This window comes from Chiroxiphia lanceolata, chromosome Z (assembly GCF_009829145.1).
Source record: "Chiroxiphia lanceolata isolate bChiLan1 chromosome Z, bChiLan1.pri, whole genome shotgun sequence".
NCBI lineage: Eukaryota > Metazoa > Chordata > Aves > Passeriformes > Pipridae > Chiroxiphia > Chiroxiphia lanceolata.
The window spans coordinates 30,483,295-30,510,507 of record NC_045671.1 but is presented as its reverse complement, the minus strand read 5'-3'; the positions used below and the strand labels follow the sequence as shown (position 1 = coordinate 30,510,507).

The window sequence follows — 27,213 nt, the reverse complement described above, 5'->3', positions numbered from 1 at the left end:
CAATTTTTGGTGTCTAGCCAGCTTTGAAAACTAGTTCTGGTTTATTCTGCTTACCTGAATTTATTTCTGTCCTTCACAATAAGTAAGTGCTTCTACAACTTACTGTCAATATACTGGATCATTTCTGCAATTAATTTTCTAATTTATTTAAGAGGTTTTAATAAATTTGGAAGTTTTTTGCTAAAAACGATAGGTTTATCTTGGAGGATAGCACTTACCCCCTGTGTACTTCCATGACCTATAGGAGAAAAAATAAAACCAGGGTATTTATTTTTTCTTGTACACAAAACAATTAATTGTAGCATTAACTGTTTTAAGCCTCTAATAATACAAGTGATATTAATCAGAAGTGTGTGCAGACTCCAGATTTTTAATGAGGTTATGAATGCAAAAATCAGAATTCTTCCAAATTGGTTTTATAGTACACTCTAAAATAAAAATATCTACAAACAGCATATTTAACTCTGTATTTTAAAAGTGGAAAATTTGTTTTAAAGATTCTTTAATGACATTGAAAAATTTACCTATGCTATTTGTTTACAAAAATGCATATTTATATGAGAAAGTCATGGTTAAAAACCTAAGAAATCCAAACAGATCTCAAAGAACTTTTTTGCATCAGCCCCACAGCTGAATAAGGAGGCCAAAGGCCCTTTGGATAAGGCAGTGTCTGCCCTGGGCTGCAGGAGAAGAAGCTCTGTGACTTTCCTGCTTCCTCCTTAGTCTGCAGGGAGTTAGGTTAGACAAGCTCGGTTTCAGCTCCACAGTCTGCATTGCTGTCTGTCAGGGATGGCCAGCACACTAAATGATGCACCCTGTGCCTGGCACAGACTGAGTCCCCCCAAAGAGAAATCAGAAGGCAGGTTGAAATTCTTTATGTCACAATCTGCTTCTCTGCTGCTCCTGGTACAACATAGTGGCTCACTGCCTCTAATTGAGGCAGACCACAAAGCAACATTAAAAGCACAGTCAACAATTTTTTACTTTTTTTTAGCAAGTATAAACCAGTGCCTCCTTCACCAGACCACACAACTTCAGCTCTGAAAGAACAGCATTCATTTTGGTTCAGATTTAAAAAATCTGGTAATTTACAGTCCTGGCATATTTCTAATGAAAAAAAAAAAAGAAAGGAGGGAGGGAGGGAGGTAAGAAGGAAGTTATTTAAAGCAGTTCCTGAAAGTCTGTCATATTAATCATAGAACAGTAGAACAGTCAGTGTTGTGAGACAACTATCTTCACTCATGAAACTACAGAACCAGTATAATTAGTTACACAAATCACACATAGAAAACAATATTCTTTTGCTTGTCTTATAAATACAACTTTCTTGCAGCTTCTCATAGTTGCCACTGATTAAAATGTATGCATCTTACCCTGTGAAACAAATTCCACATCATCATAATTTTCTTCATTTTCTGGATTTCTGTAAGTATGAAAAAGTGGACATGTGAAACCTCTGAAGGCGGTTTTATATTCTATATTTATATTTTCATCCACCATTGTCCTGCTCCTTTTTCCATCTATTTTATACAATGGCTGGACAGTTATTGAGCTCTATATCCTACTTAGTAGAAACAAGATTCTTTAAATTATTCTTCCTGATTGTGGCTCGGTGTTTCAGATGGAAACACCTCAATCTTGAGAATAAAAGGTCAAAATAAGCCAAAGGCACTCAGATACCACGAAGATGAGTATGGTATGAAAAATACAGTCAGCAGATGGGCTGACTGAATGAAAAAATATGTTGGGCTTTTAAACTATCCTTGCATGTGCAGGCTTCTTACACAATACACAAGCACAATGCCAGACTTTTGCTCAATGTTAAATATAGTTCTGAGACTACTCCTTGACTTGTAGGGCTTAAAGTCTAAACAAGGGACAAGAGAAGCAGTAGTGTAAGGTTAGGCCAGGTAAAAGGTCTCTGATGTTAGATTTAAAAGTGCTGTCCAGCTGACAGAAGCAAGAAATTGAGAATATAACTAGTAATATCAGGGGCTTTTAACTTTAATATGTCTTATAACAGCTGAAAGAGAATTGGGGCTGATAGTGATCATCCAAGAAGGGTAATCAAAGAATGGACTTTGAAGCAGAATGGGATGTTCTAAAAATTGGCCTCATAGCAAAAGCACAGAGACAGGTGAAAGCACAGGTGTAAGCACCCAGGCACAAGTTTTCAGTGGAGGGGAGACCCCAGAGGGCACACAGGAGCAGAAGACCAGAAGGGCCATCTGGAGGTAAATTTCGCAGGTCACTGAAGGTGAAGATGAGGATACCCAGGATGGCTGTTGCAGGTGCTGTGGCCTTGAGGCTGGAGTGATGCTGTCACTCTGGCCACACTGTCACACAGTCCTGTGTTGGCACATGCCTCTCCAACTCTCCCTGCCTGTTGTTTGCTGCCCTTTGCAGTAACTGCTGGCCAGAGAGCATCTCCTTATTCAGGCTCAGCTTGATTCCAGTCAGTTTTGACACAGGATCAAAGTACTTATAACTCTTTTTCACCAGAGGTTTCACTTTTGTATGCAAGTCTTCAAAGAAGGATTAAGAAGGAAGCCCTGTATTGACAGAGGCTTCTCAGAGTTATCACATAAGGCCATGATGTGTCTGTGGTGCAGTTTCACAACCAGGGCTGAGCTCAGTTCCTCTGATTTGCGAAGCTACTTCCTGGGCTATTGACTCATAGACATGACTCTCCTTGCTCTCTTACCTGAGAAAAATGCAGGGTAAACCTTCAGTTATTTATTGCAACTGGTTTTCTACCCATGTATGAAGTCTTTCAACAGGTTTGAAATAAAAACTCAGTCTATTCCCTTCTCCCCACCGCCCCCACCCCCCAACAGGGCAAAAAAAGTGTTGTTATAGCTAAGGTAATTCAGGGAAACAACTGAATAGATGAAGGGTTCAAACTGATAAAAACTAATTCCAGACAGGACAAGGCCAGGGCAAGACAAGGAAAGTAGTAAGACTTCACTCCCCCAGAAACCTGGGACTCCTGTAGTATTCATCTGCAGCTACATGAGCAAAGTAACAGTTAGAAAAAGGTGAAATAATAAAGACCTTGAGGTTTATGTTCACTTACCTTGTTTCAGAGCTGGGCTTGATGTTTCTGGGAGGCAGACTGGGAGCTGCCTTAACCTGCAGGGCTGGGTAAGAGTTTGGTGGAGGAGGTGGAAACTGTGGGGCAGATGCTGCTGAGGAAGGTGCTGTCAGTTTCAAACCTTTAGCTGCTGAAATAAAGAAGAACAGACTGATGTATCAAGCTGAGGACAGAACCTTGCTGTTTTACATGAAGTATTGGGTAAAATATCAGTACTGGACACATGCCAGAGCAAATATATTTTGTTGAACCTCCTTCTTATAAATCTTTATTGCATTATCTTACCAGAGTAGAGAGGAAGAGGCTCTACATAGAAGAATGTACTGCCTGCACAAGGTCTTGAAAATGTCTTTGCCAAGACATGAACAAGATGCAAAAACTTCACAGGCCATCCAGTATATATAAGTACCTGTGCTTTGAAACTAAATTATAATATAATTCTACAGTTTGCTTGGAAAAACCAGATGCAGAATTTCATGTGAGTACTCGTGCAGTCTTGATGACTTTTTCTTGCTCAGAGACAGAGTTTTAAGGGAAAGGATGAGAGATAAAAAGATATTTTGGCATTTATTAAAAGATATACAGGTCCCTGAACATCTTCAAATATGTATTTAATGAAAGTTTTACAAGGCTGGACATAATTTTCTAGCAAGCCTCCACTAGAAAAGTGGCAGTTTAAGAATCTGCACAGAAGTTACCCCCTCAACAGACAGGTGTAGTCTCAAAAAAATGATGATGCTGTGCACCAGGCAGAGAAGCCATAATTTCATGAGTGAGCTGGTGTTCATATGTGCTGCACTGAGTTCATGCTCCATGTACAAGTCACAAATAAACCATAGTAACCATTGCTTTGAGAGTTCATGTTGAGAGAATTTATTCAACACAATCAAATTCAATCACTGTTTGGATGTCATGATATTAAACCTAGAATTTTTTCTGAATCATCACTAGTGGATTAAAAGCTACCCAAAAAGAATTGCCCCCAGCCACATGGGGAGAAGCTCAACAAAATCCAAGGAAGAAGAGAACAGCAAGAAAAAGGAAATTCAGAGTTGAGTTAAATTAACACCAACTACAAGTGAAAAGAAACCCCCTTCTCTTCTGGAGATTTTCTTTAAGTTCACATCTGTATAGTGGAAATTAAAATCTTGTCAAGAAAGAAAATGTTCACACCATTGGAAAAAATTGCCTTAAACACAGAACAACAACAAATACTTAGTAATGTTTAATATCAAGACATAAAGTTATAAAAACTACTGGAAGATCTTTTTTTAGCTGCTGAGATGTCTGAAATTCTGTCTTTGGGATAGACAGGAAAAAGGGAATTGGTAACTTTCAGAAGGACTTCTCATGTCTCATGTGGAAATCAAAGTGAAATTATCAAGCCTTGACAGTTTGCCTACTTATTACCAAAGAACTCAAAAATATATGGAGAAATTTTGCTTCATGGCTGGATAGACCAACCTGCCAACATACATATCAACAAGAGTGAATTTGAAACCTGTAAATTCATCCATTATTTAAACAACAAAGTACTAATAGCCCCAACACTGCTGATTAAACAGGTGGATTCTTTCATGTTTTTGTTAAGGAACACATTTCTTTATTCAACACTGAATAAAGGCAAACTTTGCTTAAATGGGCCAAGGTTACACATGATTGTGATCTTGTATCTGGGTCTCATAGGATGATGTGGTAGCATTTAACTCTTCACAGGCTTTATTCATCCACAGGTTTCATCAGCTATGATCTCTTATTGTTCTGAAACCCCTTATAAAGATGAATAGCACTGACTATTTAAACATATATCTGCAGCTGAGTTCTAGATTCTAGGTAAAGAAAGCAACCAGAAAGAAGGGGTTTTTTTACTTTGTTTTTTTTTTTTTTTCTTTTTTTTTTTTTACAAAAAGCCATGTAAATTGGTATTAATGATACTCTCAAATTTATTTTTGTGTTTTAACAGGGTATCCTATATAGTTTTTCTGTGGTTAGATTTCTGTTGCCCTTATGGAGTGTTGTGTGTATGCACAATATGCATAAAAGCATTATGTAATCATATTGTGTTACTTCATTGTGATTAGTTTGTAGGACTAAGGTAAAAATTCTGCCCAAGTCTCAGTGCATAACACTTCTCTGATCTGATATGCCTTGGAAGCCAAATCCAGGCAATAGGAAACTGAGCCAGGAAAGGACACCACAGGCATTTTAGATTTAGTGCTTATTTTTAAGTATAGGGACTGAGTGATCTGTCCTTTTTATGCACATTGTAATCTAACAGTAACTGAATGATCATCATAATAATGGAAATAATGCTCTTTATTGTCTAACTATTAGAATGGACTCTTCTCTGCCTTTAAAGTTGTAATTAGCTGCACTTATGACTGAGACTGATGTAGGTGTAAAATGCTTTACTTCAAGTACTGGAAATAGCGGGATGAGTTAGGTAGGAAAGTGGCAAGCAGTATAAAAAAGCTGTTATAATCAGGCCTGATAAGCCAAAGCTATCATAAAATTTCAGTAGTGTGTTTTTTCCTATTTTAGTGGAACATTTAATTTTGATTCCAGTTTGGGGTGGGTTTTTTTGTTTGTTTTTTGGTTTGGTTTGTTTTTTTTGTGTCTGGGACACTTGGAACTCTGAAAACCTGGAAAGGCTCTGTGCAGGTAGTGGAACTGCAGTCAGCTGCAGACAGTTAGATCAAGAATTCAAACTGAAACTACATTCTGGCTTCACATGCACCTAAAGCATTCTCATCACAGGAAACAGTGCTAGGGATGATCACTGTATGGTAGCTTTGACCACTAACACCTCAGTTTCCAAATAGCCTCTCCCCTCTTCTTAGGACTGAACTTTTCACATGCTGTACTGCACTGAATAAAGAGATGCAGATGAAGATGAATAACCAATTATCAACCTGACCAGAACAGAAAGAGTAGAACAAAAAAAAGCCACATTTTTTAGCGCTCACACCTGCAGTTCAACATCCATTCACTGATGATACAATCTCTGCTGATCAATCAAATTTGTATTGCAATGGAATGTGGTTATTTGGCAGAAAAGTTTTACCTGATAACAGTGCCAAATATTAATTTTGATATCTCCCTTGAATCAGGAAAATATCCCATCCTAGCAGAGGGTGATCTGGATTCAGCTATTTGTATTTTTCTCACACTTGGCTGAATTGCAGCAACAATGTGTACCTGCTCTCAAAGCCAACAGTGCCTTAGAAATCCCAGTTAGCTCAGAATAGCTGTATTGATTTTATCAGCAACACATTCTCTTCCTAATGCATTAGCCTGGCCTCCAGCCTCTAAGCAGTCCAGACTTAATAGCAAAGAATGAACTCTTAATGATGTTTAAAGTATCAGGCTGTAGCATCTAAGCTATTAATTTCCTCAACCCAGAAATTTCTGGTTCAAAACTGAATTAGAAATTTCTAAACAAAACTAAAACCAAACAGCAACGCATATTGCTCTACCTTCCATTTCGAGTTCACTCTGATCGCACCTGCTTCACCTTAAATGCATAGACATATGTAAGAAACAAGACAGTCTCTTGCACATGCAAGTGGAAAACTGTTTCTTGACTTCACATCCTAAAAAGAAGACTACCCCACTTTTCCTTTGGCCTAGAGTATGGCCTTTGGTGAAAGCTTATTCCCTTTGACCCCTGACGCAGTGAGCTCCTGATGCGGTGCTGACTCCTTCTTTTAGTAACTTAAAGAAAATCTCACAATGATCAGGTACAACAGGGAGACTCCAAAAATTCTGCAGGAAAAAAATGCCCGGAATTTTAAAATTCTTAATGAATTTTTATATTTTTCATAAAAAAGAACTTAAGGATTTTTGAAGCAGCTACACAGTAAAAAATCTTGCATTTTGAAAGAAGCACAGTTCAGTAATGCAAAACACTTTTGAGCTACACTGCAAACACAACATGTTTTTCAGTCTTGCTGCAAAACATTTCACCACTTCTACATTCAAGATCTGGGAAGTTTTCTGGGTTTTACAGAAGGTTTGCTAAGAACTTACAACAACATCTGCAGCAGCTGATCACCCACTTCCTACCTAATTCGTAATGTGCAGAGAGCTGTGCTCTGCTCTGCTTCCCTAACTGCATTTTCGTTTAGATACAAGCCATGGTTTCAGGTTTCACAGTTATGTTGCTTGGGAGCTGCTCAAAGTGAGCAGGTAAACGTAAAACACTGCTGAAGCTCAGTGCTTTTGATCATACTGTTGACAGACATACTGTGACAACAGAGACCCAAAGTTCATTTGCGACACTGCTCATGCAAAACAAAGACCATAGAAAGTTTGTGATCATTGCTCTCCTTGAGTCCAGACTCTTTTCTTTTCTTTTCTTTTCTTTTCTTTTCTTTTCTTTTCTTTTCTTTTCTTTTCTTTTCTTTTCTTTTCTTTTCTTTTCTTTTCTTTTCTTTTCTTTTCTTTTCTTTTCTTTTCTTTTCTTTTCTTTTCTTTTCTTTTCTTTTCTTTTCTTTTCTTTTCTTTTCTTTTCTTTTCTTTTCTTTTTCTTTTTCTTTTTCTTTTTCTTTTCTTCTCCTCATTTCTCCTGATTCTCCTTCCAGTTAGATGATAAATCTCCCTTTTTCATCTTTGCACAAAAGAAATCACCTCCAAAAAAAAAAAGGTGCATGAAGGGAAAAGGGGAAAATGGAGACCTAATTCTCCATCCTTTTTAAGATCACTTTCCTGATGGTTGCTCATACATCATGAGAAACATGATCAAAGCAGATGGAGAATTTGTCCTCTTTTAAGCAGAACTTCTTATTGATCTCAATTGGAAAATCTTGTTTCCAGAACAGATGAAAAGACTACTTATGGGTGTTAACACCTATTCAATGCCTTATATTCTCAAAATGTCGTAGAGTTGACATATTAAGTCTGAGACATGATACCTGGTAGATGATTTTTCCCATTCTATGTATGTAGAAACAAACAGATGAAGGAAAATAAAAGCAAGAGTTTAAATCTACATTTAAAGTTGACAGCTGAAAAATACTAAGCATAAGTAATAGTCTTACTCCTGAAGGAAAGACCACAGGTTTCATCCAAAGTACTTCAGTATGTAAAGTTTGCAGTGCTGAGCCTTATTGTGTCTAAATATGAGGTTAGATATTCGTAAAGCTTCATCTGGGCAGTGCCAACTGGCATAAGTGATTTCAAATTACAGATGTGTAATCCTACACAGAAGCCTATCCTTATGTAAAGGGGAACACGAAAAATTAATTCTCAATTGAACTACAGTTGAAACTTTTCATTGTCTGATAAAAAGCTTTAATGATTATTTCTGCTTTTAATAAGAAGTATTAACCTGAGCCAGTTAATTTTACATTGCATGGTATCATTTCATATGCAAGAAAAAAGCAATTGGAACAGATGACATGTAAGATAGTAGTAATTTAAAATATTTCATAACTCATTTATATTTGAAAGAGAGGGCAAAAAAAATGTGTAGAATGATGAAAAGATAGAATTTTACTTGAAATGTGACTGTTTATTTCCCAAACTAACAAAGTGATAATTTCATAAACCAATTTTTCAATCTGAAAAATAATTACATCATACATGGTATATAAAACATCATTTTCATAAAAAATCCAAGGCAACAAAGTCTTGCATTCAGATAGTAGAGGTTTGCAGGTTTTCTCTTCAGCATCTGCAAACAAGGAACATCATTGTTCCAAATGGACACATTTTGGGAGGGTTCAGTTTCAAGTGGAAACTAATGACTTCAGGAATGTTCATTATTAAAATGAACCTTTTAGGATACTATTTCAAAGTCTTCCTAGCAGCTTTGCTATGAAATGCTTGGTATTTTGTTTAGCTCTATTAACAGTGAATAATTATTTTAACATTTAATAATTAAAGCTTTCAGGAATGACAGAAAGTTTTCTATGTATAAAGTATCATGAACTATTATTTTTATTTGTTTATGTATTTTCTATAATGAATTATTTAGATGACTATCTTAACTAGTCAACTGATTAACTTTTGCACCCATGTAATGCAACCAAATGATGAAGATTCATTAAAAGCGCTTCTTTCTGTGGACCAAAATAGGTCTAGAAAATAAAAAGATAAACGTGCTTGCTCCAGTATAATACCTATTTTTCAAATTCAAACATTATGCTTACTGCATAGGTTTTACATCTATGAGCTGCTAAGGAAATATTATTTGAACAGTTAGGACTTTCAGCTCAAAGACAAATTTCAGTACATTAAAGGAAATAATCAAGGAAAATGAATTTAAATATCAATTTGCAGTGGTTTTTGTGTACTTTTCCTTCCTAATGCACAAAAACAGCAAGTTGCCCTCAGAAAATCACCTGCAAAGAAACACTCAGTGTTGGTTTCCTTCAAGATCCATGTCATCTATAATGTGTATTAAGTTTATCTGTTTCCTTGGGCAGATAAATAACTGTCTCATGTATATTTCTATCAGGATGGCTGAATTAATTTTTACATTGCAGTGATTTATTTTTTTCAGTTCTGTAAGCCATACTAGCAGTTGAATTTACAATTTTGTCCACATATTTTAGCACAGTTAGATGATAAACCCTTGACCAATTAAATGTAATGCTTCAAAAACTTTAGTGTCAGTGTTTCCTCCATAGCTTTAATGTTCTTGTGGAACATTTTAAAAATTCTGAAAAATTTTCTGTCTTGCTCACTGAAAAATTTGGTCTTACATGCATATTCTGTAGTTATGGTGCACGTAATTATACCTGGAGAATGAGATGTGAGCTAAAAGACTGAGAGAAATTTAATTCAACAGGTCTTGTGGAACTTACAGGTTGAATTATTGACAGATGGCCAAAGAAACAATACTGAAATGAGGAAGGAATGACACTGACCTTATACCAATCTCATGAGCAAGATGACTCCTTTGGAGTTGGGCCCACACAGGTGATGTCATTGCATTTGTACTAAACCATGTACATTGTGTGGGATTTCATATGCTGCAGTCTGATTTTCATGATAAACGCACAACTTCAACTATATTCCAGTTGAGCATCATTCATCAGTTCTAGGAACTTCAAAGATTGACTCTGCTATTTCTCAGAGGTGTACTGTTTCTCAGTATAATGCTGCTGAAACAGGAATGGTTTGGGTTCTCTCAGAGAAGGAGAAAAAGGAATGTCCTTAGAGGAATGCTGAATTGCTAAAAACTACATACAAATGCTTCTCCAGATTTTGTCATTGTTTTCAAGCAGATCCAGGAAAGTTAAGTTCTTGGCAGATCTATGTGATCATCACTTGTATAGTTTTTAGTTAAATATATGGGGGACCAATACAAGTAGACATCAACATCATGAAATATAATAATACAATAGGTAAAAAGCCTTGCAGATCTTCAAATTCTCATGAATAGTCTAACCCCAGTACATTTTTGATATTGCTTAAAATTCAACATTTTATCTATATATAACAAAATCTGGACACATAATTATCATGCTATTCTGATCAAAATTTTGACACTTTCTTGAGCCGTACAGGGTTTTATGGCATGTTGCAGTTCATCTGTGCAATCACTGGCATCACATCGTTACACACAGTGACTGCCACCCCACCCTGAACAGTGTCATCAGATATCATCACCTATTTTTAGTTTCATCTATCTTAGAAGCAGAAGGTTTGCTCGAGTTACAATTCTCTTTTATCCCCTTACACCTTAATACTGAGTTGTTGCATAACTTTATTCAGTGTGGCACTGAGGTATGAAAAGAAAAATCTTCTAAGATTTAAATCCAAATTCTGCAGTAAATAGCCATGACAACATGTGATTAAAAAAAAATAAAAATCCTCAGTTATTTATAACTTTGGAAGCTGCTGTATCATCTTGCCATCAAGTAAGAACAGCAACAGACTTGTTCTAAGCAGCTTTGCAAAGACAGTTAAGACATTTACTGTCCTTGGGAGTGGGGCTTTATTGTTAATTACTTTGCCAAAAGTGTTGTGTTAACTTTAACAATGCACCTCAAATTCCTCCTTTCTCTCTGATTGTCTTACACAACTGAAAGAGTCATGTCACTGTGTGGGTACACAATCCATCATGGAACAGAACCTCAACAAGGACTGCACATACATAACCCAAAATATAAATAGTGAGAATTTTCTTACGTATCTCTTTTTTTTCCTCCTAAATTCTGTACAGAGCATCCTTTCATTGGTCACCATAGAGCTCAAAATATTCTCCCTAGCTGAAGCCCAGGTGTTGATGGTTCACCAGTTGTTCAGGGATGTGTGGAGCACAAGGGGTTCTCAGCCTCCAACTGACTTCACCTGTACATGTATGATCCCACTGAGGTCAGCCCAGATGGGGTTCTCCTCTGGAAGCAACAGTATGGTTGTGACCTCACATGGAAAGCTGCCAGCAAAATGACTTTACTTCTCTTCTTTTTCCTAAGATCTCAGATGTTTATTATAAAAGATACAGTTGGTATTATTTTCTGAACTAGAGAGCACATGTGTAGTTCAGAATTATTGATTCTCAGCTGATGTAAATATGATCTCCTCTCAGGGAAAACTGCTGTAATGGAACATAACAGAGGAATTTACCAGCCTGTCATGCGTTCACAGGCCCAGACAGGAATTTCTTAAAGACTGACTTGACTGAAAAATGGTAACACATCAATAGTCAAACTTTCCTCAACAAGACATTTGTTATCTACAGAAGTTTTATTCAGGACTAGGTGAAAATTTCTAATCCACAACAATGCCAACACCCTGAGTTTTCAAGCAGACGTGGTGGATGGTTTAAATTCTTCTCCCATGTGTGACTAAGACTGCTGCGTCAAAGGTATGTCCTTCAGCATCTAACATGTAATGTTACTTCATACCCCGTGAATACTTATGTACAAAATCCATTAAAACAGCTTTCCTGGGAAAGGAGAACAAACAAAGAAAAAGGGGTGAACTGATACTTCTGAGAAAGCAGAATTCAAACTCCTATTTTAAATCAGGCAGTACAAGGTTTTCTGCAGCGCGGGCACATACCCTTAACACAAATGTAACAACCACCATGTGCAAAGCTTTTCTCTTCTCAAACGACAACACAAAGCCTAACCTTTGCCCTAATACAGAGAAAAACTCTGAAGGTTAGATCTCAGAAAGCTTTGTTGCATGGGAAAACTATTTGCATTTGCTTATTCTTCTTTTATTCAGCACCTGAATCATGGTGCCAAATTAAGCAACTATGGCAAGTTGCTGTTTATCAGGACACAGTAATGAGCAGGAAGACTTTGTTCTGTGGGGGTGGTGTCTTCCTGACATTACTTTGATTCTTGAAATGACAGTTAAAAAGAAAAAAAGAATACATTTCAGTTTAACTGCTCTTGCAAAGCAGGTAGATTTTGTTACTTATGTTCTAAGAAATACAGCAACAGTGAATAACTGTTGATCTGAAAAGGAATTTGTTCAGGATTCACTCTAGGTCCCCTGGGCTGTCCACCAGAACTGTTCTATGTAGACTTCTGGCCACAAAGAAATGAGCTGCATTAATTAAAGATAATTAAAGAACATCAGGGTCTTCATGCCAGCTCTGTGGGGGAAGGCTGAAGTTCAGGGTCTCTATGAACAGCTTCTCACTAATGTGGCTTCTAAATCTTTCAGTCTTGTCCTGAGCCTGTGAGATAGAGAAGACCATGTCTGATTCTTTTGTTCTGCTTAGTTGGGTGTGCATTTTGTAACGTTTGGAAAACAACCCGTGCCACCATGCTGGGGCAGCTCCATCCTTAGTTCCCAGTGTGACTCATCCAATCTAATGGCTGCACTAACTCTTGGTTAGTGACAACTGGAGCCCCGACTTCTAGCAAAAGTTCTGGTATTATTCTTACAGCCCTGCTCATAGTGTTAATTTAAAATGCACAGGATAAATATTTCTAACCCTCAGTTTTAAAAAGAAGTTGAAAAAAATGCTTTGTGTCTATAACTGAATGGAAATCAGGAAAAAAACTGAATAAAGAGCGAACAGGCAAACAAATAAAATAATTCCTCTATTAATTACTTAAACCATAAAATGCATTTTTTAGAACATAAATTGTCATTTTTTGTTTCCAACCTTTGTCAGGGCTTCTTAAAATTTTAGCTAGCAAAGCTCTTCCTGTTTTTATTTAATCAGAATATTTGCTGGTGTAATTGGCTGAAAATTCTGCCTTTCTATATTGACATTGTATATTGGCATATTTCTTTTAAAGAGATACACAAATTTGCACCATTTGAGGATCTTGGCCTGATCTTGGATTTCCTTAACTATAGGCTAACAGGTAAAAACCAGAATATGGCAGCTGACAAGAAAGTACATTTTTTTGCTACTGATATGTTCCTAATTTCTGAGTGGAATTAATGGTAACACAATATATAGTTGCATGCAGACTCTGTGTTTTTAGGAAGGCTTTTTGTCTGTAGAGAAAGTCAACTCTGAGCTTTTTCATATCTTCTGTCTCAGGAAAACCAGCCTTATATGTATTCAGAACTGCTGAAGCACAAGCCATACTGTGTTTTAGATACAGAAAGTACAAGGGCAAACTATGTATCTACAAAATTACATGAATGTACCTGATGTACTGCACATGCACAGCGTGGAGTTACTCAGAGCATCCACTGTCAGCTACTTTAGAGCTGTAAATCACACCATCGGGCATCTCCCTTTCCCACTAACTACAACAAAAATTTAAGAATCAAAGTTTGATCTGTTGAATTAAATCTAAAGAAATGGTTAAGGCAAACTAACAGAGGTGAAATGTGTATAACTGCACACAGTTAGACACAGGACACAACAGGCTAAAATTATGTGACCTAAAAAAATATATATAGGGATAGAATATATTCTTTGCTTCCTGTGCTCAACACAGACAGCAGTGCATTAAGGGGAAAAAAAAAAAAAAAGAAAAAAAAAGAAAAAAAAGAAAATCTCATAAAAATGTAACACAGTAATAATTTTTATTTCAGTCCTTATTTCTCTCATGCACTGAGAGGGACGTTCCCTGTCCACCATATAATTTAAAACTTTGATTTTAAAATGCAATCAGTATTTCTTACACATTCATAGTTGCGAACACCTGTTGCTAGAAGAGAAAAACAGAGAGCCTCCTTCAGCTACTATAAAACTTAGAAATTTGTCAGTTGGCATTGTCAAAGAGTGACTAAAAGCTGTTGAGGAAAAACCCTAACCCAAAAGTTTGAAATACAGGTGATCTAGGGGAGAATCAAAGACATTTGGAATCTCTGCAAATAGGTCTTTCCTTCAAGGAGGTTGCAGTGGATATGTGGGTCTGACTTCAGAAATCTACATTTTTATGTGAGCTTTTCAAAGGCATATTTTGAGTACCTCAGAAACAGCTTCTACTGTTGTTGAGCTTCTCTTATGCCGTGAAAAGAGTTTGTTGAAGCAGTAGTCTTTGCAGAAATGGAGTCACAGCAATTTCTTTTTTTTTTTCACATCGATTTGTGTCCTGTCAGATATTTCAAATGTATTTACAGACATTCTTGTCAGATGCAAGACCATCTCAAATGTTACAGAAAGCTAGTGACAAGCCTTAATATTAGGGCCATCATACAGTTCAGAGACTCGGTTCTTCAAAAAAATAATGAGACAGAGCCACAGGTACTACAGCTGCCACACTACTGAAGTCATCCAAACCTAACAGAAAATGCTAAGTCTGGGAGATGCTTTTGGAGTCCAAATTCAGATCTGGGTATAAAATCATTGCAGCTCCATGTAAGAACATTTAATTCTGTCATTTTGCATAGTGTTCAACTTTATAAACAAAATTTAAAATGCATCAAATTCCAGGGTCACAAACTTTAAAATACATCAAATTCTAGACTCTTGCTGTGATTAGTCATTGTGAAAGGCAAAAAGGAAAAAAAAGTGTGGTTACTACAGATTATGATTTAATATATGCAATATTATATATATAATATTTTGGTGGCCCTCAAGCTGTGGCCATGAAGTTACTGTCAAGAACAGGACATCAACATCTCATTTATAGGAAATCAGGACTTAAATGTCTGTTGAGAATATGTTCCCTGACACAAGTTAAAGCTGTATCTAAGCAGTTTTGAAAAACAAATAAACCCAATACAGAAAGCATTCATCCTACTTTTTATCGCTGGAGAATAGAAAATATAATTTTAATTTCTGTCCTGTACGGAAACATAAATTGTACACAAGCATAAGTTAAAGTTTTAAGGGGTTGTCTGATGCAGAAGTGCCATGTTATTTCTGAACAGAAGAGAGGATTCTGTCTGAAATTAATCTGGTACTAAATGCTTCAAGAAGCCAACACTCAAGAAAGAAAGAACAGAGCGGACTTACTCTTTTTTGGGGCACTCTTCTGGTATCCTCGTAGTTCCACATGTGGGGGTCTGTTGGGCTTTGGTGGGTTCGGGGCCATCTTGACCTCTGGGCCCCAAACCCTTTGCCTGGGGCATCTTGAACTCCTGTCCCAATCCTCTTTCTCTTGTGATTCATCTGATGACCTTTCTGCACCAAGTGCTGTATTGATTTTATGAAACTTAGGAGAAGAATCTGATCCTTCCTGGTTGACTTTCTTGGCAATGGTGGTCTTGGTAACACTCATTCCCTTTTCTTCAGTCTCTTCCTCCACGTTTTTTGAAGTGGCTTGAAATAAGCACTGCGAATGGCCAGTAGGCTTCAGAGATATTTTAGGAAGATGACTGCCTGCAGCTTCTGCAGCTGAGTTATTTTCACTCATTTCCTTTACTTTCTTAAGTGAGTGTGTATTTGTTCTAGGGCCTGACAGACTACTTTGAAGAGAACCACATGTATTAGAAGTGTCTGAATTGTTAGAGACCTCAATGTTAAAAGAAGGTTTTTTAAAGAGTGAAGGCTTGGGTGCATTTTCCTGTGCTGCAGACATTAACTTTTTCTTAATTCCAGTTACTTTTGGAAATGCTGGTTTTGCCTCACTCTTCTGTGATGCCAAATCTGAATTTGGTTTTGCTCCCAGAGTATTTTCTTCTTTATCACGAGGAACAGAGCTGGGGAACTTGTTCCTTGCAGGTTTTGGACATAGAGGCTTTGGGTCTCCTTTTGCCGAGTCACAGGTTTTGATGGGGAATTTAGTACATTCAGTTTTTCCATAATTTTCTCTGTTAGTTGGCTGAAGATGAACACCAAACCTTTGTGCCACTGGGTTCAAATGTGATGGCTTTGGATCATGCTCTCTTTTGTCATCAGTTGAAGGCTTGACTGCCAGAGGAGGCTTAGGATGAACAGTTTCATGAGAGGTACTGGGTCCTGGAGTACACAGTGCATTTCCTTGACTTGCTAGTTTCTCAAATGCTGCTTTCCTTTCCTGTTGTAATCCTTCAGGAATTTCTTCTCTTGGGATTTTGAAGGGTTGACTTTGAGCAGGATCATCCTCTCTGTCTTCACTACCCTTCTCAAATTTTTCCATGAGTAACCTCAAACGTGACTTCCTACGCTACAAGCACAAAGAAGAGAAAAACAAAGAACAGCAATGAGAAAGTCCTGTTACGATGTTCACACATACTGTACTTTAAAGAGTTTCCTGGTCTGAGGCTTGTGGTACTGCTGATTGGCTGGCACATCTTCCTGTAGGGTTAAGAGAAGCTGAGCATTTTGTTATATCCTTACCTTGATGATACAATCTTTTAAAATTTTCATTCAGGCACTGCCTTTAGAGAGTGCCCATGTAGCTCCTTTTGGGCTTATTATAATTTCTGTTTATATCTGGAATTGGGAACTGGACATATAATAAATGTAAAAAAATACTACTTTAAAATTAATATATACCTAAAAATTTGAGTGTCTGTGGTGAGAAGTACAGATTGTACTGGGACCTGGGTAATGTACCATATTACGGTTATTCCTGTCAAGTCTTTGGAGAACTGCAAGTTCCTTCATGAAAACAAAAATTTTTCTGATTTGAGGGGTGTGTGTGTGAGTTTTTCTTTCCATTCTCAGCAGTGTTCTTCCCTGCTGCTCCCCCCACCCTTGCTTTGTCCCTCTTTCTCTTCTCCATTTTGTATCTGAAAAACATGGTGCATGTGTGGATGGAAAATGAAAATATGTGAAGCAAAACAGGAAGAAATGACAAACAATGCACCCAGATACTTTCAAAGATACTGAACTTCTTGGGGGAAAAAAAAAGGTTGAACAACTCCAAGTGGATAAAATGCAGCTTCATTCAGAAATAAATATTTGAATTGATCAGCCCTATTGAGTAACTTTCTGGACCAGTCTTTAATATGAACTGAAAACAAAAGCTCAATACATTTGAATTTAGCACAAATAAAACTCAACATGGTGAAGGGTGGGAGCAAAGGGAGTGAGCTGGTCCCGTTGTGCTGGGCTGGGACTACCTTTGGGCTCCAGAAGCCCCCTGAAAGAGAGAGTCCTTTCCCAGCTGACAGAGGCAGCAGGTGTGCAGCTATGGCAAATACACTGACATATCCAATTCACAACTCATTTGAGTAGGATCTGGATTTTGTGCGTGAGTTAAAATATAAAACTAATAGCATAAAGCAGGAATGTTATTAATAGGAAGGGTTCTGAATAATTTGTTTGTAAACAAGGAAGTATCACTACAAAGCATAATAAACAGGTGTTTGAAAAAAATTTAAATATTGAGGAATGAACTGTGTCTTCAGTCAGTACAGTTCAGCGTGTGTTCAGCGATTTTTTTAATTTCATTAACAAGAGCTTTTCAATTGGGCTTTTGCTCCTTTTGCCTTCCACTTGATTGTATCACATTACATAAATGGCCTGCCATGTTGGAGTAGTTATACCTAAAGTTGTAACCTAAATTTAACTTTCTCAGTCTTTCAACATTGCCAAGAAATTCAGTCTTTCCAAACTGCTTGTATTGTTGTAAAAATTACTCACATTTAATGCAGCCAAAACGAGATTGACATAATAAAACTTATACCCAGAGCACCACGTTGTTTCTTTTGCACATATAGAGAAGGGAGGAAGTGCACATTTACTTTGGAAATTATCAGATTTAAACCAGTCACTGCTGTTTGATGCATATGCACTCATACACACACACACACACAGAATTCTACTGCAGATATACATATATGTACCATTAATCATTTAAGATTTCTCCCAAAATACCTTGCAAAACACTGATTTTACCCACTTAAACAGAAAGTTAAGCCAATTGAAAGGCCAGAGAGAATAATAAAGCCTTTTCTCTTTGATCTCTTTTGATTTTGTACTAATGCGTGTTTTGGGTTTTTTTAAGTTCTGTAACAAAACGAAACCAGTAGAGATAATGTAATTTTACTTTAGAGATAATGTAATTTTACTTCATATCTGAAGTCTTCAGAGCTTCTAAGTTGATCAGCTGCTTGGCCAACTCAACAGGTCATTTATTTTAAAAGTTAAGCAATAAATTGATTATTTTGCTATTTTTCTATTTGAAATTTAAGAAAACATACTGTACAAATGACAACACTTGTTATGGACAAGAGACATTCATCCTGAACACCTGTTCGGTCTCCCACAACGCTCAGCACGTAAAACTTTGAAAGCTGGGAATGCGGCCTTGAAGAAGTTTATTATTGTATATATGGTTTCTGAGAAGTTTTCTACGTCTTTTTAATAACAAAATTACATGAATTACATTCATACATGCTTTAAAATGCACTGAAACATTCACTACTGCCATGTTAGGATTGCCAATGGATTTTTTTAAATAAGTTTCTTCCCAACACTGTGAACAAACCTTGTCCTTGTCATGCATATTTACAAGCTCTTCAAGACTAAAAAGCTGCTGCACATGTGGAAGGGTTTACAATCAGCAATAGACTCTCTTTCGTTTAGTTAAAATGAGTAGTAAATGGTAAAGGGAACACTAGGAGTCAGAAGAGAGTAAGAAACTTGGTGAAATCTTTCTGCTTCTCTTTAATGTACCTCACCGGTTTCTGCCTTCATAAGCTACATTATATTAGAGGTCATGTTGTGGATTCTAATGCACAACCTGACAGGCTAGATAGACAGATTGGGAACTGGGAAAAAGAGAAAATCTTTTTTTTGTGGCCCTGCTCATAGAGTAATCCCCGTAGTTCCTGTGTTTCCCTTCTCAGAAGTGACAGCAGTTACCTATTTTGTTATCACATACAGTAGGCTGCAAATCAAGAAATGGGAACTTGAACAGATTCTGAAGTGAGATTAAATTCCCGCTACCCTTGCTCTCTAAAATGGAAACTGCCTGTGCAGCAGAGGAGCATCACGCAAGAAATATTTGGATTATTTTCTAACCTTTCTCTTTGTTCTCTACTGGGAAACTCAGTGCAAAATATTTTTGGCTTTTCAGCTTCTGATATGAACTGGAAGCAGCACGTAAGGAGCACAGTAAGATTTGCTTTGATACAAGATGTTTGCATTATTCAAATGTGTTTGTTCAAATCTAGAGCAATCCCCAGGTTTTAGTTCCCATGCCACACATTCCTTTGTATACACAATGCTTTTCCAGCCTGCCACTGCCTTCAGTAGACACTCGCACAGGTACCAAGATACACTTGTACAGAATTCTTTCACAACGAGATCTTAATTACACCTCAGTGTTAACAAGTGTAATTCTCCATAATTTACAAAATAACTGCTCATTTCTGTACAGAAGTGCAGTGTAACGAGAACACAGAAAGTATGAAGGTTCCAACTACATTATTCCTGAATTTACTATGAGTATTTCAGTCTCAACTAGAAGCTTGATTGAAAAATATTTGTTTTGCCTGGGAATACATATACTCTCATTATTTACTTTCCTGTCTTGGTGAAAGCAAAAGATCATTTCACTTCAACTTCCCCTGGAGGCTACTCTTTCTTCAAACAGCAACACTGGATCAGTGAATGGAATAGCCGATGTGTGTGCATAGGATTATTAATCAGGCAAATGAAATATATGTAACAGTTGACTGTACAAGAAATTGTGCAATTCTTCAAAATGCATGCAGATCTGATTTATAAAGGAAAAAAACCCAATCTGTTCGCTTCTCAACTGTAACTTTTTCCTTTCCATTACCCAATGATAAGATCTAAACAGGCCTTTAAAAAACCCATAGTCTTTCAGTAGAACTAGACCTTGATGAGTTTGCTAGAGAGTAATGAAATAAAGATTATAAACCTATCCCTTTAAGAAGAAAAGTGTTTGTCCGCATGAATTCTGTGACAGTGAAATAACCAGAGAAACTGTTAACCAGTGAGGGAATTGAGCTCTAATCCACAGACAGGATATATGGAATAAGGAACTGGACAGAAAAGACAAGGAAAATTACATATGAAAGTTATAGAAAAATACAGATCTGAAAATTATTTTGCAACCTTATGAAGGCCTGATATAACTTCTCCTGAACTTAACGAATTTGAGGCAATGTAGCTGTTTGGATGTTAGTGCTATTCTGAATTAGTGATAAATTATTGCTTGACTATTTCCTTTCCCAGACAGAGAGGCTTCAGAATTACCATTATGCAACTTTGTTGTTTCCAGAAGAGTTAAATAATTCCCACACTGCTTTTCTTCCTCTTGAGTCTAGCTGTAATTTCTAGTTAAAGAAGACTCACTCTAAGAGTAAGCGCAGCATTTGGAAAGTGGAGTTGAGGTTTTGCAATGCTCTGTACCTATGAATGTAGGTAGCAAAAATATGAAAAGAAGACAGAAAAACAGAGTTTGCCCAAACAAGACTTTCTCAAACAATGATTGGTATAAAGAGAAACCAGACCTCATCTGACAGAGGCAGGCTATTCTGCTGCCTGGAGTTTTCATGAAAGGCAGATCGCTGGGGTGGAAAGGGTAGACTGAAATCGAAGGGATTCTCCATTGAGAGGCTTACAGCCTCTATGTTACCCTGAAAGTATTTCAAACATCCCTGTAGCACCAACAAGACAAAACCAGCTCATATGTGAGAATGTGCAGTTGTCAAAATTACACAAGACAGTGTTCCAGCCTGATCACAGTGTATTCTGTATCTTTTCCATTGTGCATTGCTCTGCACCTTGGTACCTCTCTCTTGTCACTTTTACTCACCTTCTATCTAATCATGAGACCAACTAATCATATTGCAGAAACATAAATGGACAGCTCCAGATGAGTTTGAGACCAGGACTAGTGAGGGCACAGGGCTGGATCAGAACAGCCAGATGACATCCCAGCTTAGTCCCAAACTACTGCTGTCACAGGCTGTGCATAAGGTCTAAGCATCAATCTATGCATGATCATCTCTTCATCCTATGTCCTGATAAGCTCACCACAAAGTTTCTCCCTTATTGATTATTTTTGGTACCTATCTAAGTCAAAATCAGAAAAACTATCAACCATTGGCAACTCAGTCTTCAACAACAGAAACCTGGTGGTTTTAATTTTCCATAAAGAGCTTCCATCCAATAAAACCAGACTGTTTAATACCCCTTCTGAAAAACAATTACATTTCTGTAACACGGCTTTGTATAAACACAGAACTACATTAAACTTAATAATTTTCTTTTTTTTAAATAATTTTTCTCATATAGTTTCTTTATAAATTATTTATTTCAGAATAATTCAACTCTCTAGTGATCTGCCCAGAAATGTAACAAACAGATCTTTCTTCACTCAGAACCCTATTCATATACAATGCATACAGTGACTTATGAATGTCTTATTTCACTGGTTATCCCACTAAGGTGGATGTAACAGCTCTAAGATTCAAGGAAGAAAAACTCGGGTTCCTGTCACTGCAAAGTTCCTACCCTTATTTCTAGAATTTCAGAATCCCAGATGATTTTAAAGGAAATTTCATGCAGTTTTAGGGCATTGAGTACCATTTAGACTCATAGCTGGAAACAAAAATATTTTCCATGACAAACTACTAACAAAGTACACAGAGTGATATCTCAGTCCAGAATATGGTATATTACAAAAATATCCCACCCACAAAGCAACAAAGCACAAATAATGCAAAAGGAATAACAAAAAAATAACTGCCTTTGAGTGATACCATTTATGCTATTATTCAAAATGCAAAGTTGACTTAAATTAGGACCACTCAGTAAAATTTCAGCAAACAAAACTTTGAGAGACGAAAGTATGTTTTGTCAACTTAGCATCTTTTCAGCTCCTAAATGAATTCCAAGTAGAATCTACAAATAAATTTCCAGTTAATTAAATTCTATGTAATATCTTGTACTGATTCTATTTCTTCTGGAACTTTGCACATTTATTTCAAAGACAAACTATACAACAGTTTACCTGGATATCCCAAAGGTCTCCAGTATTTTGATACAGGTAGAAAAACTAGCTCCCTCAATGTGACAATCCACGGGTGTTTCACCTTAACAGCCTGGTCTGTTCACTAAGAGGAGTTCTGCTTCTCTCAGAGGGTTTGCATAAGAATGTCGCTTGTGGTTTTCATTATCATGAACAGTAGAGAGAACTGCTCTCTTCAGGATATTAGGCAAGAAGTGGTGTAGGAAAAGGGAACTAAAGTGTGTTCAGACTGCTTGGCTGCTGCCATCAGCAGTATGCACTATGTGATATTCAAAAGTATTGCATTTTCCCCATATTGTGTAGTCCCGTGAAGCTCTCTGGGTGCACACAAGCTCGAGTCTTTACAGAATAGCAGCTAAGGAAACATGTGTGACAATTACAGGCATAAAGATTGGGCTGACATCAAATCTAGTGCCCTGCTACCACTAAGAATCCTGCATACATTCCCACTCATCAGGTGTTGGCTGACGTGTTTATTTGCTATGATCTATGCCAGTACGATCTCGAGAGATTCCGCTTGCCAGTTTTTTAGAACTTCTGCAATGTGGCGATACATCTTTTTTAAAAACTATGATCATACATTTCTTCTGTCCTTCTTCAGAAGGGTTCTTGTTACACAAGTCAAAGAGTTGGAAGGATGATGTAGAATGGGAAAGCCGACATTGAGAAAACAAGCTTCACAAGAAATTCTAAACTTGTATTTGTGCTGAAGGTAAACCCAAACCACAAAGGCGGAACCCTCTACAAAATACAGCTCAGTGAAGTTGCTGGAGCTCTGCACAGGGATGAGATTGCAGAAGAAAAGCTGTGAGTCTTTGAATTAATAAAAGGCTGTTCTGCACAAACGTCTTAGTATTTTTGAAAGGATTTGGGTTGTCAAAGTAAAACATTGGAAGTGCATTATGTTTCCAGCTTTATTTTACTAAAACTTCTATCTTAGTGTGTTCAGAAGTTTATTAGACAGCTGGATGGTACTTATTTGAGTTAAAGACACTGTTAAGTGCCAAAGATAACTGATTTTTTGGTTACATAACATAATGGCGTTTTTTTCGTAGTGGTAGAAATGCAGTTCTTTATGCTATTCATTCTGCTTAACACTATATTTTATTTATAAAATAATATTTTTTGGTGAAAATAAACAATCATCACAGATGATAAAGCATTTATTATTAATACTAGGGCAGATTAGACTTTGTGGCTTGCTATTATATCTGGCAGTCTTAAACCAGTTTGACTGTTTTAAGATGCTAACTGTAGCAATAGTCATTTTGCATGGGTAAAAACCACTGTAAGTGTTTGCTCACAGTATCAGCTCTAGACAAGTCATGCAACGATCAAAGAACTAGCTCATCTCTGCAGCTCTGAATGCTAGACAGTTCCTGCTGTCTTCTCTTTTATCCTGTACACACAAATAAGTATAACCCTGACTGACAGAATGCTACTGAGAATAAAAATTGCAAAAAACACAATGAAAATAACAGTTTATGCTGTGAAAGTTGCCCATCTGCAATGCCCATATGCTTCATTTTACACTTGCAGGTGCAGCAGCTTCCTGAAACTTCTCTGGTTTTTTTCCATGTATTTCTTTGAAGGATGTTTGTGAGTGATATAGAGAAATTAGCTATTTTTAGGTGAAGAAAGAATATGAAGGAATTAATACTTTCAGGAACAGGACCCTCAAGCCTGAAAGCAATGTGAAGTTATTTTGCCTTTTTTATTTTTCACAAATACAACAGCAGCAGCAACAAAATCACAAGATAATGTTCAAGCAAGACCAGAATATCTTCTCAGCCTTAGTGAGGCCACATCTAGATTACTGTGTTCAGTTCTAGTCTCCAAGACAAGGAGGTACTGGAGTGGGTCCTGTGGAGGTCACAAAGATGATGAGGGGTCTGGAACATCTCTCTTAAGGAGAGAGACTGTGGGAGCTGGGCCTGTTTAGCCAAGACAAGACTGAGAGGATATCTCATTAATACATTAATACATATATCTCAAAGGTAGGTGCCAAGAGGATGGTAACAGACTCTTTTCAGTGGTGCCCAGCAATGGAACAAGGAGCAGTGGTCATAAACTAAAACACAAGAAGTTCCACCTCAACATGGGGAGAAACATAGAATTGAGCAGAGTACTGGAATAGCTGCCCAGGGAGGTTGCAGAGTCTCCCTCCCTGAAGACATTCAAAAGGTACCTGGAGGAGTTCCTGTGTCATCTGTTCTAAGTGACACTGCCCTGGCAGGGGGCTGGGACTAGAAGATCTCCAGAGGTTCCTTCCAACCCCAAGGATTCTGTGACTCTGTGATTCTGTGAGTATCACTGAGTTTCTCTGCTAAAAGTGCTAGTCCACCTTTTTGAGTTGCCTTGTTTTCATCTACTGATGTTGTCCCACGCTCTGAAAAAGTTTGAAAAGTCAGGCACTTCCATCTGAACACCTCTGGCTTTCCAATTCAGTGGTCATAAAGACTATCATAGCTGGAATCTTGTTACCTTTACAGCTGTGTCAATACTGCTGCTGTAGTTGGTGTAAACTGAAGTGACGTGATACACACATACACAAAAAATCTTTTTCTTTTCATATCGTTTTTAACCTACTTCATTTCACTGACCTTAAGTATATTACATGATCCTAGATCAGGTGAGACGGCATAACAGAATTAGTGGTGAGTGAGCATGGGAGAAGAAAAAGGTAGAAATGATTGGCTGGAGCAGATAATCTTTAAACCAGGTATATATGGGGAAGGGGGTAGAGGGAAGTATGTGGGAGACCACCTTTAGACAGGTACATTAATATCATTAAAGCAAACTTGAAAATCTTCTTTGTAAGGTGGAATAGTGTTGTTCTATAATATAACAATGCACTCAAATACGTGGAATATTGACAAGAGAAAGTCAATGCTAGGAACATTTTTCAGTGCAATTTTGCTTCCTGCCTCCTTCTCCTCTCTCTCACAAGGCTTTTGCCTCCTGGTGAAAGACTGGACACAGCAGCAAAAATGACATATTTCTCCATTGATAATCTCTATACATACTTGTACTGAAAAAGCTACACAGTACCTGCTTTCATGCTGCTGCTGGGAGTAATATTTTGAGCACATAAACCTCGTCAGAAGGCAAGTCAAAGAGTCTGAAGTCCTGCCTTACAATGCTGTGCCACTCCCCAGGGTCAGGAAATCTGGGGAGAAGTACCTCCTCACCATGGCAGTGATCCTTTTACAGCATCACTTTGAAAAGTAACTGATTTTCAGTAAAAACATGATGTTCCTGAACACTGTCAGGATCTTCTGCTTGCAATTGCTACAGCACGCAATGAGAACCAAAGTTTCTGGCAGTGTCAGCCTGCATTATCTTTGTGTCTGCAGGCAGGCCTAGACTTCCTGAAAAATGTGTTCTGCCTGCCTGGGTTCAGCAGCAGCAGTTCATGGGGAATTGAATGCTGTGCACCAGCAGAAAACGCTCCAGACAAAATAAACAGGAACACTGAGCTTTCACTAAACCCTCCACAGGCATCAGGGTAGACTCTGGAAGGCATAGCATTCACCATGGTGGTGAAGAGTCCTGATGCAGACAGACACAGCCCCACGAAGCAGGGGCTAAGGGGGCTTGCAGAGCAGGCCACAGCACCACTGCTTCTCACATCCCACAGCTTTGCCTCACTGAGGGCCACAACTGATCACCACGAGTGGCTTGGTGAGACAATTTAATGAGCTAAATTGTAGGTGATGTGCATGTAGCTGTGACGGCTGAGTTTACAGCAACCAACTTCTGGTCTGAGGCAAGCGGGGTGTGGAGAGGACCTGTTGGCCATCTCTGTAAGGCAAGCCAGCCAGTCGGGAGGCTGGCAAACAAGCAGGGAAGTTTCTGGCTGGGAACTTGCTAGAACCTGTGTATGAGAGAAAATCAGTAGAGACTGGGGTAGAGATGAAGGATGGAGGAGCAGGGCAGGGCTACTGGGAGCTGAGCACCAGCAGTTTGTGTGGGGAAAGGATCTCTGGCAGCTGGGGACAGTCTGCCCTTGTGAGGTTGTGGTCCCTCAGCCCCCTCCCCTGTGCCTCTCAGGAATGGCCATGCCTGTGCCCTGCCTTCCCCCACTGGGCCCTGACTGTGCCCCCTTGCTGAGACTCACCCTGTCATGGAGGGACCCAGGGCTGGCTGGAGCCAGCGCAAGCCTGAGAGCATGGGTGTGGCTCAGTAGCACCCTGGCACCAGGGAGAGGAGAAGAGACAGAGTCTAAACTGGGGGAAGGAGATATTAGGCAGTAGGAGTGGAAGGAAACTTTCTCAAGGAAGTTGCTTCAGTTTCCTCCCCATATACCCTCATGTAAGTGGTTGGGCAGGGGATTATCTGCTGGTTCCCCCTCGGTATCCCCCCCAGCTGCTGATACCAGGAGGAAGAGGAAGTGCAAAAGCAAGAGGAACAGACGTGTTTAGAGTACTGGACCTTTTGACCAGTCACAGAATTGGCCAAACCTCAGATTTTCTCTCATGTAGACATTCTCACATTCTCTATTGTTGATTTTCTTGCATGAGCAACATATTTTCAAGGATTGTCAGACATAGAGTTAGGTGTCTAGAAAAACATTCAATCTAGAATGTTAAAGTTTAATTAAAAATAAATGCAGCCCTTTATCAGATTTCTTAGTTTTGTATAATTCCAGACACCAGTGATATGGTTTGAAGCTGGCTTCCTGCCAAGTCTCCAAACCTTACCACAAGAAGTCCCCCCTCCCCCCCAACCTCAGGGAGAAGAGGGAGAAAAAATAACCAAGAAAACACGAAACGAGAGAGAGACAGCTAAATTGATATATATAAAGATATTTACACTTATATTACAATTATATGCAATTGAAATATATACAATTTCACA

At 38.0% G+C, this 27,213-nt stretch overlaps 1 protein-coding gene across 6 annotated transcripts in view; it reads right to left on the bottom strand.

Moving 5' to 3' along the window:
- The window catches only part of FYB1 (FYN binding protein 1), a 46,055-nt gene extending 19,045 nt beyond the window's left edge, over positions 1–27,010 (bottom strand). For 3 of the 6 annotated variants that reach the window (XM_032674659.1, XM_032674664.1, XM_032674665.1), the window contains exons 1-5: positions 22,336–24,131; positions 15,432–16,563; positions 3,077–3,224; positions 1,374–1,423; positions 219–238 (exon numbers count right to left, since the gene is read on the bottom strand). In XM_032674659.1, the coding sequence (XP_032530550.1) occupies positions 219–238; positions 1,374–1,423; positions 3,077–3,224; positions 15,432–16,536 (1,323 nt within the window). In that variant the 5' untranslated portion in view covers positions 16,537–16,563; positions 22,336–24,131. Of the gene's footprint in view, positions 1–218; positions 239–1,373; positions 1,424–3,076; positions 3,225–15,431; positions 16,564–21,135; positions 22,311–22,335; positions 24,132–26,473 lie in introns of those variants that run through there. The other 3 variants (XM_032674660.1, XM_032674663.1, XM_032674661.1) reach the window with 3 other exon arrangements.
- Between the last annotated feature and the right edge of the window lie 203 nt (positions 27,011–27,213).